General features: G+C 46.7%; 1 protein-coding gene across 1 annotated transcript in view; it reads left to right on the top strand.

The window, feature by feature from the left end:
• LOC144792123 (uncharacterized) overlaps positions 1-18,633 on the top strand; it is a 219,945-nt gene that overhangs the window by 100,835 nt on the left and 100,477 nt on the right. The window contains exon 9 of the mRNA XM_078666998.1: positions 11,159-13,465. Within this exon, the coding sequence (XP_078523124.1) occupies positions 11,159-13,465 (2,307 nt within the window). The remainder of the gene's footprint in view (positions 1-11,158; positions 13,466-18,633) is intronic.

Consider the following 18,633-nt stretch of genomic DNA (forward strand, 5'->3'; position numbering starts at 1 on the left):
CCGTTGCCCCACAGGAAGCCAGTCACCATCATCTGTAGTTCTTTAAACATACTCTGCGGGATCCAGACCGGCAGTGTCCTAAAATAATAAAGTAGCCGCGGGAGCGCCACCATTTTCAACAGTGCTACTCGGCCCAGCACAGACAAGGGGAGGGACGCCCAAAAGGCCATACAACCCCTCAACGCGCGCATGCAACGCCCCACATTTCCTTCCAATAAAGTCGCAGTCTCATGAAATACGCGGACACCCAAGTAAGTGAAGCAGGAGGGCTCCCAAACCACCTCCAGCGCGAGGGGGGGGGGCAAGGTGTGCCCCTTTGCAATGGGAAAACACAGGTTTTGGCCCAGCTCACCTTAAGGCCCGACATCCTACCAAATCCGGATAACATGTCCACTGCTCCCTCTAGCGCTCGTCCGGAGTCAGCTAGGTACAGCAACAAGTCATCCGCATACAGCGATATGTAATGCAGCGTTCCTCCCTGCCTTACCCCCTGATACATAGCGCCTGATCTAGCCAACGCTGCCAAAGGTTCCATCGCCAGTGCGAACAACAAGGGAGACAGCGAGCATCCCTGCCTCGTGCCCCTACACACCGGGTAGGCCGAGGATATAATCGGACCCAGACGTACCCTCGCTGTAGCAGAGGAATACAGAACTCTCGTCCACCTCCTGAAACCGTCCCCTATGCCGAATTTCACTAGTACCTCATCCAGGTATTGCCACTCAAGGCTAACGAAAGCCTTCTCGATGTCCACCGACAATACCACCGGGCTATGAGGTGAGTCCCCGGCACTATCCAGTATCTGAATCAACCGGCGTATATTCATGGATGTGTTCCTGGTAGGGATAAACCCTGCTTGGTCCCCATGAACTAATCTGGTCATGCATGGTAGAATTCTGGTAGCCAGGATACGGCTTAAGATCTTATAATCTACCGTCAGCATGGACAGGGGTCGATAGGATGCCACGTCCAATGCTTCTCTACCCGGTTTCAGCAGTGGAACCACCAGCGCCTCCCTCATTGATTCAGGCAAATGTCCCCTCTGCCCCGCTTCCGAGTACACTATCAATAGCCTGGGAGCTAATACATCGATACATTTTGCATAAAATTCAATTGGGAAGCCATCCACCCCTGGTGTTTTGTTTCTGGCCATCTGTTTAACAGCTAGTTTAATCTCTGATAGCGTTATGGGTCCCCCTATCTCTTGTGCATCTTCGTCATCTAACACCGGCAAAGGAACAGACTCCAAATAACCACTTATCTCCGAGGCCTCCACCTCCAGCTGGCATCCATATAAAGCCGTGTAGTAAGAGGTAAAGCGTGTAAGAACCGCTATTTGTGAGTAAACTACGTCTCCTGTCTCCGTTCTTATACTCATGATCGGACACCCCCTAGGTTCCGGGTTGGTAAGCTTAGCAAGGAGAGTACCCACTTTATCCCTTTCCGCATGAACCTTGACAGTGTACAGCTTATAGTCATAGCTCCGCAGTCGCTCAGTTTCCTTCGCCACCATTTCCTTAGCTTCAAGCAACTGCGCCTGTAGGTCCGGCCGCTCCGGCCTACGCTGCTCTAATCCCCGCAGCACACCCTCAGCCTTTTCCAGATCATTCAAAACTGACGTCCTCACATTCGAGAACCTGCCCATACACACGCCTCTCACCACCACTTTCATCGCATCCCATTCTACCGATCTCGTGGCCGCAGAACCCTCATTCATCCTAAAATAGTGTTCAATGCCCTGTTGGACCGTGTCGCTAAACACCGGATCCTCTAGTGTGGTAGGCTGCAGCCTCCATGTGGGGACCGCCGATCTCACCTGTTGCCACTGCACTGACATCAATAAGGGATTGTGATCTGAGATAGTCCTGGTTAAATATTCCGTATGAATTACCATAGCAGCCAAGGAGCTACCACAGAGGATCGAGTCTATTCTGACGTGCAATGCGTGTAACGCCGAGAAAAAGGAGTAGTCCCTCGTCTCAGGATGTTGTTCTCTCCACACATCTACTAGTCCCCATCTCTCCTGCCAATCCTTCCTGCAAGTGGCTAATCTACGCACTGTTGATTCGGCCAACGGTGGGTGCGATCTATCAAGTTCTACATCAGTGATCGAATTAAAGTCTCCTCCCAGTATGACGGGGCCCGCCAGGAAATGGGCCAGCGAGTTCGTCAATTTATCAAAGAAATGGGCCTGATCGGCATTGGGGGCGTACATACTAACCAGGGTCACCTCCCGACCGTATAACCTCCCCTCTACCACCACATATCTACCGTCAGGGTCTATCTGCTGGTTCACGACCTGAAACGGTATCCCCGCCCTTACCCAAATCAGCACCCCCCTGGCGAATGCTGAATAAGTGGTACCAAACACCTGCCCACGCCATCTCCTCTGTAGTGCAGTTATGTTATGTTATGTTATGTTATAACATTTTATTAAGCGCGAACAGCTGCCCCAGCAACGAGGCGTCCCGGTAGTGCATTCCTTCTTGGTCAAATGAGTTTCTTGTAGCAGCGCAATCTGAATACCACGCCTCACCAAGTGGGAATGCACCTTGTGACGTCTCACCATTGTCCGAAGTCCACGGACATTCCATGAAATGCATTTCAGATTAGGTAACGTCCCCTTAGTTGTTGTCTCCACATGAGAACAGCAACATTCTATCACCCCCCACAACACAGCAGCTGCGACCCCTACCCAAAACTCCCCAGAAAACTCCCCAAACCCCACTCCCCAGGACAGGACCTAATAACCCAGCTTCAGCCCCGTTCCAAACTCGTAACACAACACACATTACACTAATCTGTGGTCTCCACCACAGAAGGCCTTAAGGGCCACTAGAGGGTGTATCAGCGCCGACCCAGTGCCAGCAGAGCTCCCACCCCGCGCCCTCGATCCCATACTGCAGTCGCAGCCCCATACCTGAGTACACGTGTATCATCTGGAGAGAGTGCCCCAATACAAAAGTCAGAGTTGGACATGTCTCTGAGAAATCACTCATTAAATAGTCCATCCGAAGTCTGTGGGGTGACCGCTGGACCCTTCGAGCTCTCCGCCTCCGATTCGTCCCCTCCCGTTTTCAATCCTTCTTCGTCAGAGTCCGATCCCTCCGAAGTCTTCTCCGGCTGTGATCCCGTGATGATCGCTGTTGCTGTTAGTGCGCCCTTCCTGTCCGTTGCCATTTGGGCATTCCGCAACGCATTTTTAAGTTTATTCCGCTTACGGATGCGCTGTGATTTTCTTAACTGGAGCGGTTTCTGCGTGTTCCTGCCGCTTTTGCCAGTGCGGTCTGTTCCAGCACGATAAAGCTCAAGCCATGACCAAGCCTCATCCGGGGTTTGAAAGAATTGTGGGGCATATTATCAACAAATAGCGATATTTATCGCTAAGTAGGGTTAGAGACAATTTTTTTATCGCTAAGCATCGCCTATTTTTATCGCTTAGGAACCTTGCTATTATCAAGGTTTATCTCCTAAGCGATAAAAATCGGCCGAAATGCATGAATATCGCTGAAAAGTCAGCGATATTCATGCATTATCGAGCTAATGCTCTTAGCCATGTTATCCACCTCCCATTGGCTAACATGGCTAAGAACTGCTCAGGGGCAGGTGTTAGCTTTTGGAGATATTCGCGCTTAGCGCGAATATCTCCAAAAGTTGGTAATAGGAGATAGCGATGTTAGCGACTGTTTCCAGTCGCTAACATCTTGGCACGCCCACTTTGCATGTCATTAGTGATAAATATCACTGACATGCAAAGTGGGGCCCAAGATGGTCGCTATCTCCTACTAGCTGTCGCTAACTGGTGTTAGCGACAGCTTGGTAATAGGGAGATAATTTTATCTCCGCTTTCTTGGCTTTTAAAGCCAAAAAAGCAGAGATAAACCCCCTTGATAATATGCCCCTGTGTGTTCCCATCTAGGATCACTCTCAACTTGGCTGGGAAGAGCAGTGAGTACTGAATCCCTTCGTCCCTCAATTCTTTTTTCACGGCCAGGAAGGACGCCCTATTTCTCTGGACCTCCTGATTATAATCCGGAAAGACCGGGACCGTACTATTGTCCACTTGGAACGGACCTTGTGAGCGTGCTCTTTGTATCAGGAGGTCACGATCTTTATAGTGTAGCAGTTTAACCACCATCGGTCTAGGTGGTCGGCCCAGCTGGGGCGGACGGGCTGGAACCCTGTGCGCTCTCTCAAGGGAGAAGAAGAGGGAGAGGCCCTCCGGTGCCACAACCGTTTTAAACCAGTTCGCCATGTAGGCCACAGCGTCATCCCCCTCAATTTTTTCCGGAAGGCCCACTACCCGCACGTTATTCCTCCGATTGCGACTTTCGGCATCTTCCGCATGTCTCTCCAGTGTCGCCAAACGGCCCAGGATATCATTCAGTTTACGTTCTGCAGTGACCACGGCCGGCTTCAGCTCCAGCAATAGGTGCTCATTGTCCTTCACTTTGTCAGAGAGCTTCGCATGGTCCGCCTTTAGGAGTCCCAGCCCAGTAGCGACCTGTGCTATGTCCTGGTGCAGCGAGTCTTTCGTCGTTGTTATCGCTTCCAAGATACTGTCCAGCCTCCGATTCAGCCGCTGCTCCTGGGTCGTCGTCTCCAAGGGGGCATGAGCCCCGCCATCTTGGATCAGGGCGGTCGCGTCAACCCGGTCTCGTTCCATATCGGGTGCGCCACCAGTAGCGGCCATCCCGGGTCCTCAAGCACCGCCCCGGGTTCCCCCCGAAGAGTGACTCCGTTCCCCCACCTCGGGAACCCTGCTCGTTAACGTTGCTCAGCTGGGCCCAGTCTTGCGCAGCGTTAGGACTCAGCCTCCGTAGCCAAAGATCGCCTGTAGGGTGTCTGCTTTTCTTATGCACCCCCAGAACTCCCGATCCTAGGGCGCTTCCCACAGTATCCGGCCGTCCACCATGTGGGCACTCAATAGTTCCACCCCAAGGTCCAGGAAGCCGGCAGGACAGATGTGGCTACCAGCTATGTGGTCCCAAAGATGCTGGCGGGGGGTCGCCCTGGCCAGGGGCTCTGCCTGTCCACGAATGCCACGCCCCTCAAGTGCGCTCGGCGTCACCACCCTTCAGGCAGCCCACCAGCGCCCAGGGATCTTCGCTTGTTTTCAGCCCCCCGGGGTCACTGCCAGTGCCACGCGCTGGGTTAACAACGCTTCTCCACATATTCGGCAGCCGCCATTGCTCCGCGGTAACTATATGTCTGGACCTGGTGCGATCCGGGTCTGCTCCCGCAGCAGGGTCGGCGGACGGCGTCTCTCACACTAGCGGCCGGTTTCGCAATTCCGCTCCAATCTCCCTGAATGAGCGCCCGATTGTAGCCGCAGAGGTCCCCGACGGGCACCTCAGTGTCCTGGCGCCGCCATCTTCCTTTGTTTCCGCTCGGCCCCGCTGAAGTCTGGGAGCAGTCCGCAGCGCGGCTCTCGGGCAACAGCAGGTCCCCAGCAGTGCACCTCCGGTCCCACTACTTCTCGGGCAGTGAAATAGCGTCTCAGGGGGTACCGATCGTGCCGATTACAGGATCAATGGCGGGATCTGGCGCGGAGCTGATCGCTCACACTGCCATCCCGGTCGGCATCCAAGCCACGCCTCCCTTCCAAAGAAAATCATGAGACCCTTGGATAATTTTTCATATGGGTTTTGCCCCTGAGGATTTCCCTCAGGTTTGTATGTGCATTGAGGTTCTTTCGCAGCCCAGTATGGGGGTCTTTTTACACACCAAGATTGGATACAAGAAGCTCCTTTCTTAGGCTGTCATGCTCCCACTTTGTTTCTCTGATGAGCACAAAGTGGGGCTGATGAGCTGGTATGTTAATAAAATGTATTATGTGCACAAATCACCTCGGTAGGGGTATATTAGTGTGGAAGCCAGGAGACAGCAGAACTAAAGCAGATAAAAAAGCTAGGTCTTTTAAGTAGTTTGCTAAATTGCCAATGGTCCTTGCAGATTCGCAGTCGAAGAGGCAGCTTATTCCAATAGGATGGAGCTACGACAGAGAATGACCTGCCCCCTGACTGGGACTTCCTGACCCTAGGGACCTTGAGCAGTGCTTTGTCGCAGGATCTTAAACAGTCTTGGAGGGGAGTAGCGAGTGAGCTTTGATGAAAGGTAGGAGGGTCCATTTCCATATAGAGCATTATTAGTTAAGCATAAAATTTTGAAAACAATTCTGTTTTTAACCGGTAGCTGGTGTAGGTCATGAAGAAGAGGGGAAGAGGCTCCTCTAGAAGGACGTTTACAGATCAGGAGTATGGCGGGGTTCTGCACCACCTGAAGTTCGAATAATAGTGACTCATTTGCTGAGGCCAAGAGAGCATTCCCCTAATCGAAACAGCTCATCACCAGTACCTAGACTAAAGTTTTCCTTGCCGTAAGTGGTAGTAAAGGGAAGGCTCTTCTCAGCAGCCACATAATTTGGAAGTAGGAGCCTACGATGGATACAACCTGATCTCTCATAGAGAGAGATTGATCTAATCGGACTCCAGAGTTTTTAACTAATAGTTTAGGAGGACAGTTCTCAGTCATCCAGATGGCGATAGCCTTCATCTCAGAAGAAAAGGATTCTTTGTTCTGGCCAAGTTGTATTTGGAGTAATTAAAAGCCGAGTTTCATCAGCATAAGATGTGATCTCCGAACCAAAGGCTCTGAAAATGTTGGCTAGTGGGGCCATCTAGATGTTAAAAAGCGTTGGGCTAAGACATGAGCCCTGGGGCACCACCTATCCATTGTCATGATACAAGACTTATAGGAACACAGAATCACCGTTTGGGTAATATTGGAAAGAAAATCTGAAAGCTATTTTACCGCTGTTCCGTATATGCCTATCTCATAAAGCCTTCCAAGTAGCCTAGGGTGAGAGACGGTATCAAAAGCTGCGGACAAGTTCAACAGCACCAGTATGGATGGTAAATTGGTATCGAGAGAGCATCTGATGCGGTCAGTGATCGCTATCAGAGCTGTCTCTGTGCTATGTGATGTTCTAAAACAAGACTGTGATGGGTCTAAGATGTTACTAATCTCCAGATACATTATAAGTTGCTTATTTGTGTTTTTTTCTAGTATCTTCCCCAGTAGGGAGAGAAAAGAAATGGGTTGATAATAGACTAAATTGTTCTTTTTCAGTATAGGTCTGATCTGAGCTGCCTTCGAATCCGATGTGATTTTTCCTGTGTTAATAGATGGATTAAACAGGGAAAAGATCGAAGGGCCAAGCAAATTGGAGAGGTCGGCCACTATTCTCGGTGTGCAGAAATCTAAGGGGGAACCTGACTTAGCAGTCACATTTGGACTGGACTCCCTTGTTCTTCTCTGAAAGCAGTTTTTCAAAAACAGCAAGGCACAGGCAATAGAGTTTTCTTGCAATCTGCAACAAAGGGAAATTTATGTTTGGACCAGGGCAAAACATGAGAGAACACAGAGAAACAGAAATGAAATCTGAGGGAGTGTGGCATCTATATCTCAAGTGTGACTCCTGGCCCCCAGGGGTGTCTCAGTACAAGTGCCTGACTCTAGAACCTGACTTCTGGTGCCACAAGTATAACATCTACCAGAGTCAAGGCACCTGGTAATTGTCTCCTAATACATGGCAGGGCCGCTCCTCCGCTAAGGCAGAGGAGCGTCGCTCCACTGCTTTAAAGAAATGGAAAGGAAAAATAAAATGATAATAACAGAACGTTATTATTAGTTTATTTTGAGTATTGCAGTTGCACTGCAGCCAGGTTGGTAGGGCGGGGCGGGTTGGGCTGCCCTGACATAGAGGTGGGAGGAGTGGTGGCTGCACCTTGACTGTGCATGAACTGTTTGGCCGGCTGTCTCAGGCCGGCCAAACTGTCATGCACACTTTGCATGTTCCCCACAGGCTGTATTGTACAGCCTGGCTGGAGATCATGCACAGCCTCCCAGTCCCTCTCTGAGCTTCAAATGATGGTGCTCAGGCCAATCACAACTCTGCTGTAAGGCAGCGTTGTGATTGGTCAGGGGATTCTGGGGGGCTGGTTCCTGCTAGAGGAGAGGCGGCGGCTGGCGACAGCAACCATCAGGCAAGTTTTCTTTAAAAAAAAAATCCAAACTCTTCTCACCTCCCCTGCCACCTATCAGCCGCCACTGTACATGGTATGCCATTCTGAGTGTCTGATATATGTTTTTTTATCTCCCAAGATAAATCCATGATATTACCTGTTAGCATGGCATTATGCTGAACTAAACCTCCTGAGAGTATCACTCACAGCTCTTGTTTCTTTCTCATGTGGTAACTCAGACATCTTTACGCAAATGCAGAACATACTCATTACAGCTCACTCTCTAGACCACCTATTTATCACAGAATAATGGTTGTCACCAGCATCTTCGACTTTATTCCATTTCTTAGTGCCCGAAAACTAACTGTCATTCACAAAAATACAACTGATAGAAAGGAGTATCCATCAATCTCAGGAAAAACTGTTCATGCAGATCAGCTGATTATCTATCATTCTCTTCACTAGACCTCATCTTGTTTACTTTCAGACCAAATCAAAATATCACACTTTGGTAAAAAAAAATATAGAAAAAGTGCTATCTGTTCAGGAGGCCTGTGAGCCCTTTGAGTGCCACCAAAGCAGGGATAGATGCAAATTAACTCGGGCTTAAAACAGGAAAGACCATGGGCCATATGTATCAACATCCTGATTTGCGATTCTCAAATAGCGATTTTTTAGAAATCGCTACTTGAAAATTGCAAATAGGGATGTATGTAAAAAAATCGCAATTTTTTAGCGATTTCTTAATATTCCTTTATTGCGCAAATTGCGAATCGCAATTAAGGAATACTTTCCCATTCATTTCTATGGGCCAGGAGGCCCATAGGAATGAATGGGAAGTTATTCTCAATTTGCGATTCGCAATTTGAGAATCGCAAATTGATAATAATTTCAAGTGTGCAGGGGTGTCAAAAGGACACCCTGATGCACCCCTGAAATAAGCATGGGTGCACATGTGGCGCACATACATGCCCAGGGCTTTTCTGTTTTGCACCTTTTTGCTTTACTTTGCACAATATGTTTTGTATACATAATCTATCTGTTTCTATTGTTTGTATAATTTTCTTCACTGATTGTAAAGCGCTCTGATATCCGCAAGGGTCTTGTTCGCGCTCTATAAAACTTTCAAAAATAAGGGCATGTATGTGCTTCACATTGCACTTTGAAAAATGCAAAAAAGTGCATTTTTCAAAGAAATCGCAAATACCAACAACTTGAAGTTGGTGGTAATTTGCGATTCCTTAAGGTCAAATTGCACTTTTTTGGTGCTTCTTACATTGCATTTAAGGAATCGCAAAATTTGCGATTCCTTAAATGCAATCGCAAAATAAGGAATCACAAATTTTGCGATTCCTTATTTTGCCTTAATACATACCATTTGCAAAATTGCATTCGCAAACGGATATGGCCCATGTGTCTGATTGCTGGAACGCTAGCAATCGCAAATATGAAAGCTAAATGAGATGAATGGAAAAAAATGGTATTTGGGACTTTAAAAAAAACCACTAATATGCTCAAGAAAACACAGGATTTGGCTTCTAGAATCTTTGAAAATATTCTCAGTTATGATCACATTTCTTCTAGCGTGAACAGTTTTGGTGGGTACCATTTTGTAGGTTTGTCTTCGATAGACGAATCTTGGCTCATAAATTTGTCTGGTCATTAGATTTGTTTCAGCCATAATCGTTCTTAGATCTCTAAAAGAGCAAATCATTCATCCGTTACACCTTTAAATGAACTACTCATAGAATTTAGATCAGAATCGAACTTACTAGCCTAGGGAAACTGAAGATCTAACTTGCCTAATAAAGTGGGCATGGTGGGATGTGCAGAAACTACTGACCAAAAAAAAGTTCTCCAATACCACTTGTGGATTTGGCTCTATAAAAACAGAAAACAGATGGTATTAATAGCATGGCTATACCCTATCATTAATTATTCACTAGTGTTCTTGTCACGTTAGGAAATTGGTTGTCATATGTGTGCTTCTGTGTTTCTGCGTGTGTGAGTCTGTGTGTATGTGTACACAAAGAGAAGTGCTATTATCTGCATACAGGTCAGAGAGTATGAATCACTTAGATTTCAGGAATGATAGGATGTCTAAGGAGTCTAACATGATCCCTAGATATATCTTTGTATTAGCAGGAATGTAGGACTCCAACCATTCTCAAAGTATTGGGTGAAGCAAGAATAATGGGGTAAAGAATGAGAGCCCTTCAGATTCATGTCCTACAACTTGAGCTACCAAAATATTGGAGTGCTGTGTTCTCTCACAGTCACTACACATATACCATCTTATCAGTTGTTAACACATGGAAAGTCTCTAAATGGTGGCTGCAGGAATGTATAGAGATGGCTGTCTTTCGAAAGTATGTAGGCTACCTACCTACCTGAAATTACAGTTCTCCTGTGGTCACCGGAACAAGTGTGAAATATGAACGGGACATGGTCTTCGAAGGTGGGGAGTGGGGACAAATAATTTCAAGCAATTCTACAGGGGTGGCATTAACGATGCAATGGTCACAGGCATCACCCTATTTTAGGGTTTTATTATTTGATGGGTCTATACATCTCCCTGCACGGGGTTCTAACCGTAAATACATTTCCTTTAGGAGCCATGTCTTATGTGGTGTTCTAGTCGCTCCAGAAGTTGTAGCTGGTGTGCTTTTCCTGTCAGTCAAGCAGTCATGGCCTGTATGTTGTGCCTTTTAGCCTGTATATCATGGAATGTGTGTGCCATGCCATGCTGTCCACAGCATAGGGCTTTGTATTATGCCCAGAGTGTTTGGGGGATGACAGATGTGCACTGCTAAACAGTCCAGACTTTTTAGTAGCCGTCGCCTAAGATGAGTGTCAATTACTTGATAGCTTTACTGAGAGCTGCTGTGGTGATGAGGCGTATGCACTAACAAATATGGGGGCCCGTATTAGAAAGCTGGTAACACTTTTGTGAATATAATAGGAAAAATAGAAAGAGGAAAATATCTTTTTTTCACCATCTACTTTTTGGACACTATCGCACAGCCAATGTTGGAGCTTGTGTCTATGTGAAACCGTACATCTTCAAAGATTGTAATATATGCCATTAGCACCATTCGTTGTATTAACTATGTTTTATGTGCTTTGTTTAGCCTGCTGTGGACCTAATACGTCCCATTCCCTCCATGGCTGACTATGGCAGTGACCAAGAGAAGACTGTAATGTCAGGACGGCTGTCCATTGACGGGGATGAGCAGACGCCTGGTAAGGAGAAAACTTCTACTGAGAATGCAGCCAAAACGGAGGAGGCCTCCCACAATCCACAAGGCATGCAACTACCAGAACAGAAAATGGGACCTCCTCCAGGAACTGATTTCAATGGGCTTAACAGTGGAGGAGCACCTCATTCCCAGAGTGAAACCTCAGATCCAGAGATCATGAAAATGAGTGTTGGCGCTCCCACTAGTCTGAGAGCCACACGACAGAGAGCCAACAGGGCTTTAGACTTCTTAAAACAGATAAGAAGGAAGTCAGCTCCCATCCTTCCCTTGCCTCTGGAATTACGGGGATCCTTGAGAATATCCTCGAGGAGGTCAGTGACAATACTGCAGCCCGCGTGCCAGGAATCACCATCTGAGGGTTTAAAGGGAAGTGGAACAGTGAAAGAGTTCTACAGAATGAGTGAAGATCACAAGACAGTGAGGACCAACTTGGACAGCGTGACAGAAGGGCAACCACAGCTACAACAAATCGAAATCCCAGATCTAAATGGAGCTGGTAGTATATCAGCTGTGGAGCTACAGGGAGAACAGGAGTCAGAGAACAGCCAGAGAGACACAGTTTCATTTCGAAGAATGACCAAAAGGGAATACGGGGGCACTATTAAAGCTAGAACTTCGGTTTACTGGATGGGAAGTTCTTCTGAAGAAAATCAGGTAGATGTGAGTGAGCAGAACTTCTGTCTACCAGTCAATGACAACACTTTTTTGGAGTCCTTTTCAGCCTTATCAAGTGTGGAAACGTTTCCAAGGTCAGTGGTAAGATATCAGGATGTGGTTTTACCAAACAAAGGTGAAACATTTCAAGAGAAAATGGAAGCTATTAACTGTGAACAGAATGAGAAGACACAAAGTGATGGCAATGAGAAAGTAAACAAGATGGATGCTAAATGTGACTGGCACGGGGAGGTGGAGAATAGGAAGAATGACTGTGCATCTCTATTAGAGGAGCCGAAGGGTTTGAATTCTGCTCTCAGTGCCAGCCCTCCTTCTAAGAATGTGGATCCAATGGAGAAGGAACATTTTGAGATAGGGAACCCAGGCAAGGCCAGGTCAGGGACACAGAATGTGACAGACTTTCAAATAGACAGTCCTGGTTGTGGAGACGGATGCCAAGCAGAGGAGAAGCACCACTTAATGCTGCATAATATAAAACATGTCACTTCATCAGAAAGACAGACCTGCATAACTCAAGCAGGGATTGCAGAATTTACAAATGTGCAATGCTTGGCAGATAAGGAAGAAACTTTTTTAACTTCCCCGAGATCAGACAGCATAATTGGAGAACGATTGACAAAACAGTTAGAAGGACTACAGCCAAATAAGGAAGAGAAGTTGCAAAAGGAGGAAGGACATGGCCAACAAACACAAGAAGGGGGACTGTCAACTAAAGGAGGTGGGGAGGTATGGAAATATCAAATGCTAATGAAAGAAGACAGGTTAACAAGAAATGAAGGGCACAGAATGGAGAATGGAGGGCCGAACCTGATGGTGAAAATGGTTCTAAATGGATCAGAATTGCAAACAAAAGAGAAAGAAATAGAGAAAGCTTTAAAGAAACATACCCGGCACGAAACGGCAGAAGAACAGAGCGAACCAATGGAAGTAAATGGGAATACTCCGATCACAAAGAGCAGGGCAACAGATTTATCAACCCAAGGGAAGCTAATCATAACGGAGGACCCCTTCAAGAATGATGACACAGAGAAACTTGTCAATAGGGAGACAATTGGGAATGAAGCTGACACACTAAATAAAAAAAACAATATTGAGAGAATAGAGATGAAAGTTGGAGGACAACATGAAGATGCCTTCTGCGGAACAGCTTTGAAGAGGAAAGAAGGTGTTGTTGAAACCGAAAGTCAAGTGAAGCGATGTAATATCCCTGAATCTGAGCAAGACCGAGAAGTGTGGATAGAATTAGTGGAAAACCAAGGCAGCAGGAAGAATGTGGATATTTCAAGAGACGGATGTCTAGTGCCGTTGGAGCCTCTAAACCAAGAGGCCAATGGCAGGATGGAGGGAGGACTGTTGGGTAACACCGAAGAGTTAGGCCTTATCAACGGTGGTACAATGCTGGCGGAAAATAAAAGAGCCGATAGAATTCCATCCAAGGCAGCAAATGATTCTCAAGACCAAAGGAGATCCTTTCATCCCAAAGATGTCAATAACCTTGTGCGGGTAAGCTTCATCACACAACCATGTAGAGGTGTACTAACTTCAAACAATATACAGGTAGACTGGTTTCATGCCAACAGCTATGTCAGGCAAACTACAATATACATGTAAAACTGCTTTAAAAAACATATGCACAGGTGTATAGTCCACAGTGAAAACAACATGTACAGGTATACTGGCCGTGGAAACATAAATACAGGATTCAGTAAAACAAACATGTACCAGCAAAGAAAGAAATCAATACATAGTTATGTTGACAATGGATACATACGTTTCAGACGCACAACACAGTAGGTGTCATCTGGCTTCAGACAAATAACCAAGGATGGACAGTCTTGCTTTAGGCAAACAAAAAAGTCCAAGTGCACTGACAAAACAAAAGTGTCAGCAAAACAGTATCATAGGGGTAGGTTGAATACACGCAAACACCCATGTACTTACTGCATGTTGGTTTCAAGCAAATTATCTAGGGTAAGCACAGCTATTTTGGCAAACAAAGAAATGCAGGTGAACTGGTTTCATGCAAAAATCAATGTACTTGGTTGCTTCATTCAGAGACACAACTATTTAAACTATGCTCATTAACTGGTATCAGGGGAGCAGCCATTGTTAAGTATGCTAGCATTGAGTAAAGAGCCCCACCACTCTCTGCACTGACAGGCTCCTAAGAGAGTGCAGGCAGAGCAGCCTGGAATTACTCTGTGACGTGGCAACCGTGGGTAACAGCTTTTGTTAACAACTGTTGGTACATCATAGCAGTGAATTGTTGGATTTGAATCCAGCTGTTTGCGTTTTTGGAACTTTCCCAGAGCCACGCGTAAGATATAGAATTTTAGAAGAGGAATAGTGAATTATTGGGATATTTTTAAATGAGGGGTTCTGAGTGACATGAAGTAACCAACAAAAGTCTGTCTGTGTTGTCACTCTGAACCTCGAGGTGAAAAACATCCCTGTAACTCCCTTTTTACCCATCTATTTTCATCTGATATGCAGAGCCAGAGAAGTAATAGGGGAGCTATACATAACATGGCCTCTGTTCTGTACCCCTGTCCCAAAGGTGAAAATAACAATTTAAAAATACCTTACCTGTTATCCTTGATTAACACCCTACCTTCCTTCCTTCCCGTGCCACATCTGTGCTTTCTTCATTCAAAGCTGACAATCAGCGCTGCGCTGACAGGATCTCAGACAGCCCGGTCAGACTGACCCGTAAGGCCTTTATGACATAGCAAAAGTGGGTTAGGAGTTTTGTTATCAACTGTTGCTACGTCATAGCTGTGAATTATTGTCTTTCAATCCAGTTATTCATGCCAGTGCTTCTCTACCAGAGCCGTACATAACTAATATGTAGTGGTATGCTAAAGGTAGACAAACACACAAGTACAGCAAGGCTAACTTTCGGAAAACAACAGTGTACATATGTTCAGATGCAAGGAAAGAAACTAGTACAGTTATTATTATTATTATTATTTGCCATTTGTAAAGCGTGCTGCAACCCATCGGGTTTCTGGCGCTAAGCCCTACAGTGGCATTACTGAAAACACTACAATTAAAAGAGCCAAGTTTTAAAGAATTTTTAGAACTACATTAATGAGGTACAATTCCTCATATACTGAGGCGATGCATTCCACAGTTTTGGACCTAGATACCCAAAAAAGCAACCGCCTGATGGTACTCAATGTATTCTAGGTACGCAGTATTGTCCCTGGTTAGCGGATCTAAAATTTCGGTAAGGAATATACAAGAAGACCAGCTTTTGTATATATTTCAGGCCAAGGTCTGCCTTAGCTTTGAACATAAAGCAAAGGGCTTTGAATTGTATTATTTTTCCAATTGGTAACCAGTGTAACTCCCGCAGAATGGGGGAGGCCATGGTCCTTCTTGAAGAGTGAGAAGCCTAGCCGCGGTGTTCTGTACCATTGAAGGCGATGGATAGCTGCTGTGTCCGCACCCAGGTACAGAACATTGCCATAATCCAATCTTGAAAGAATGAGAGCCTGAATTAACACCCTCATTGCTAAATGAGGAATGATCCAACTAATGTTTTTCACCATTTCATGACTGCAAAGCAGGATGTTGCAATTACGGCCGCTTGGGAACGCATATACAAATCTTCATCTAGCCAGAAGCCCAGGATTTTTACTTTTGGAGAAGAAGTGTGAACAGAATCTAAAGAGGCCAGCCAGTGCTCCAGAACCCATAGTGGTGGATTTTTTCCGATAATCAGAATCTCAGTTTTGTCCCCGTTCTGTTTACGCAGATTGCCATCCATCCATGCGGCAATCTTCTCGATGCCATAGTTAGTTGACTCAGCATGGTGTTTTTGATGGGAAGTCAAGGAGAAAGTTATTTGGGTTTCATCGGCATACTAATAAAGTGTAAGACCACAACTCTCCACCACATCTGCCAATGAATGCACATAAAGGTTAAATAACAAGGAACCCTGATGAACTCCTGAAAGGAGGGTATAGGTCTCTGACCAAGAATCAGCCGAAAATGTTTGGAAAGATCTTGTTTTTAAAAAAGAGACTAGCCATTCAAAGGCGGTGCCCTTCAGATCGATTGATCTCAGTCTATCCAGCAGAATGGGGTGGGATACCGTGTCAAAAGCTGCACTTAAGTCTAGCAATATCAGGACCTCAGTATTACCCTCATCCAGCAGACGTTTTAAATGCTCCGTGGCCCCTAGTAAGGCAGACTCTGTGCTATGACCCATTCTGAACCCCGACTGACTGAGACGGGTGGAGGAGTTGATGGGTTTCAGTATGAGTGGTTAAGCTTATATTTACATGTTTTCTAAAATCTTAGCGAAGAGTGGCAGCAGAGAGATGTTATGTTATGTTAATATTTTTTTATACAGCGCACAGCTGCCCCAGCAAAGGAGCGTCCTGGCGCTTGAACAAGTACAAAAACATAACACGCAGAAAGAGGGAGAGACGGCTAACCAAGTACAGTGAACAGAAAAGTTTTGATAGCACGCCTAAAAACGGACAGATTATCCAGGGCTCGAATATGCACCGGGAGGGAGTTCCATAACCCAGCGGCAAGCACTCGGTAGGAGCGGCCACCCATCCTGCTGAGTTTAAAACGGGGGCAAACCGCGAGATGAAGAGCCTCCGATCTCAAGGACCTTAAAGGAACATAGGGGTTGAGCAAGTTAGCAAGTGCAGGCGGCGAGGAACCCTTCAAAATTTTGAAGGCCAGACAAAGCGCTTTAAACTTAATTCTTTGCCTAACCGGCAGCCAATGAAGGGCAGAAATAGTGCTGGAAACCGAGCAATGCCTAGGTAGACCAACAATAGTTCGCGCCGCAGCATTCTGTACCCTTTGTAGCCTAGATGCCTCAGCCTGGTTTACTCCCAGCATCAGTGCGCTACCGTAGTCCAGCCGAGACAGAACTGAGGCTTGGACCACGAGCTGCCGGGTGGGGGGGTCAAAAAACTTGAGGATTGGCCTTAATCCTCGCAGGATTCCGTAACAGGTGGCAGCAACCTTCTTCGTATGACCCGTAAAGGTAAGTGCCGGATCCAGCCATACCCCTAAGTTCTTTACTTCGGAAGCAGGAACGGGGGTGACGCCCAATTCTGGAGGCCACCACTGATCTCCCCAAAGTTCCGCATGTTTCCCCAGAACCATGACTTCGGTTTTATTGCCATTCAATTGTAAACAATTGGTTTTTAACCAATTTGCCACTGCCACAAGTCCTGCTCGGAATCTGGGGGCATCCACTTCGGGGTCTCCACTCAGTGTCAACGCCAGCTGCGTATCGTCTGCATATGGGGTCATCGTCAAACCCCACTGTTTGACGGTCGCAGCTAGCGGTTTCACGTAGAGGTTGAACAAGGTCGGGCTCAACGAGGAGCCCTGAGGGACCCCCAGGTTCAACGGATGGAAGATGGACTGGCAAGGTGGTATAGCCACCTTAAAGAAGCGATCAGAAAGGAACGAGCGGAACCACTGAAGAGCAATCCCTGCTACTCCAGCTTCCTCTAGGCGCTGAATCAAAATACGGTGGGACACCATATCGAACGCGGCGCTCAGATCTAATAGAAAGAGCGCCGCCGTCTGCCCAGAGTCAAGCACCAGACGCAAATGCTCGGTCATATAGAGCAAAGCAGTCTCGGTGCTGTGTCCCGGTCGAAAACCATTCTGACTCGGATCTAATATATGATTATGAGCAAGATGTTCAGTCAAGATGGAATTAACATGAGCCTCAGTGACTTTGGCCGTCCAGGGGAGAAGAGATATGGGGCGATAGTTCTCTGGCAAAAGCGGGTCTGCATTTGCCTTCTTTAAAACTGGGGTGACTACCGCCTGTTTCCATGCGGAGGGGACCAAACCGGTAGATAACGACAGGTTGATCAAGGTAAGTATCGGGACCCGACACAGAGGGGAGAGCAACTTAATTTGAGCTGGCTTCAGCGGATCCAGAGGAGAGCCTGATTTAATCCTGAGGCTCAGTTTGTCAAAAGCCTCCATAGACAAGTCAGGCAAGGAGGTCAGAGTCTCATAGCCCGAGAGCTTCGGGCCAGCTAGCTCTGGATCAGACAGAGACAGGTCAAATCCTCGGTAGATAGCCTGCACTTTCTCAAAAAAAAAGGAGGCTAGACTCTCGCAATGAGAGTCGGTGCAAATTTCTGCCGAGGTGGCTCTTTTGTTCATAAGGTCTTTAAGGACCTTGAAAATTAATTTAGAGGGGTTGGTACTGGTTTGGAATTCCTGGGCATAGTATGCGGCCCGAGTTCTGCAGATTGCCCTATGATAGGTCTTCAGTTTGGCAAAATAAGAGGATTTCAGGCTGAGGTCATAGGACTTCCTCCATTCCCTCTCAGCTTTCCGGCAGATTTTTTTAAGCATGGCAAGAGAGTCATTATACCACGGGCTGGGTACCTTAGAATGACATTTTGACCAGCGCATAGGTATAAGGGAATCAAGGGCATCCGAAATCCAATTGCAAAACAGGTCGTATCCTCGTTCCACATCCAAGAAAGTGCTCAAGGGTTTCTGCTCCAGTAACCTTTAAAACTCCTCAAGTTTGAGCTTGTGCCAGTGTCTTTTAAGAATCAGCCTATCCACAAGTTTGAATGGCATATTATCAATGGGACAGAGAACTTCCACCAATAGATGGTCGGTCCAGCCAACCGGGATCGGGTTGGACACCTTCATCCTCT

Source organism: Lissotriton helveticus, chromosome 11 (genome assembly GCF_964261635.1).
Source record: "Lissotriton helveticus chromosome 11, aLisHel1.1, whole genome shotgun sequence".
In the NCBI taxonomy this organism is placed as follows: Eukaryota; Metazoa; Chordata; class Amphibia; order Caudata; family Salamandridae; genus Lissotriton; species Lissotriton helveticus.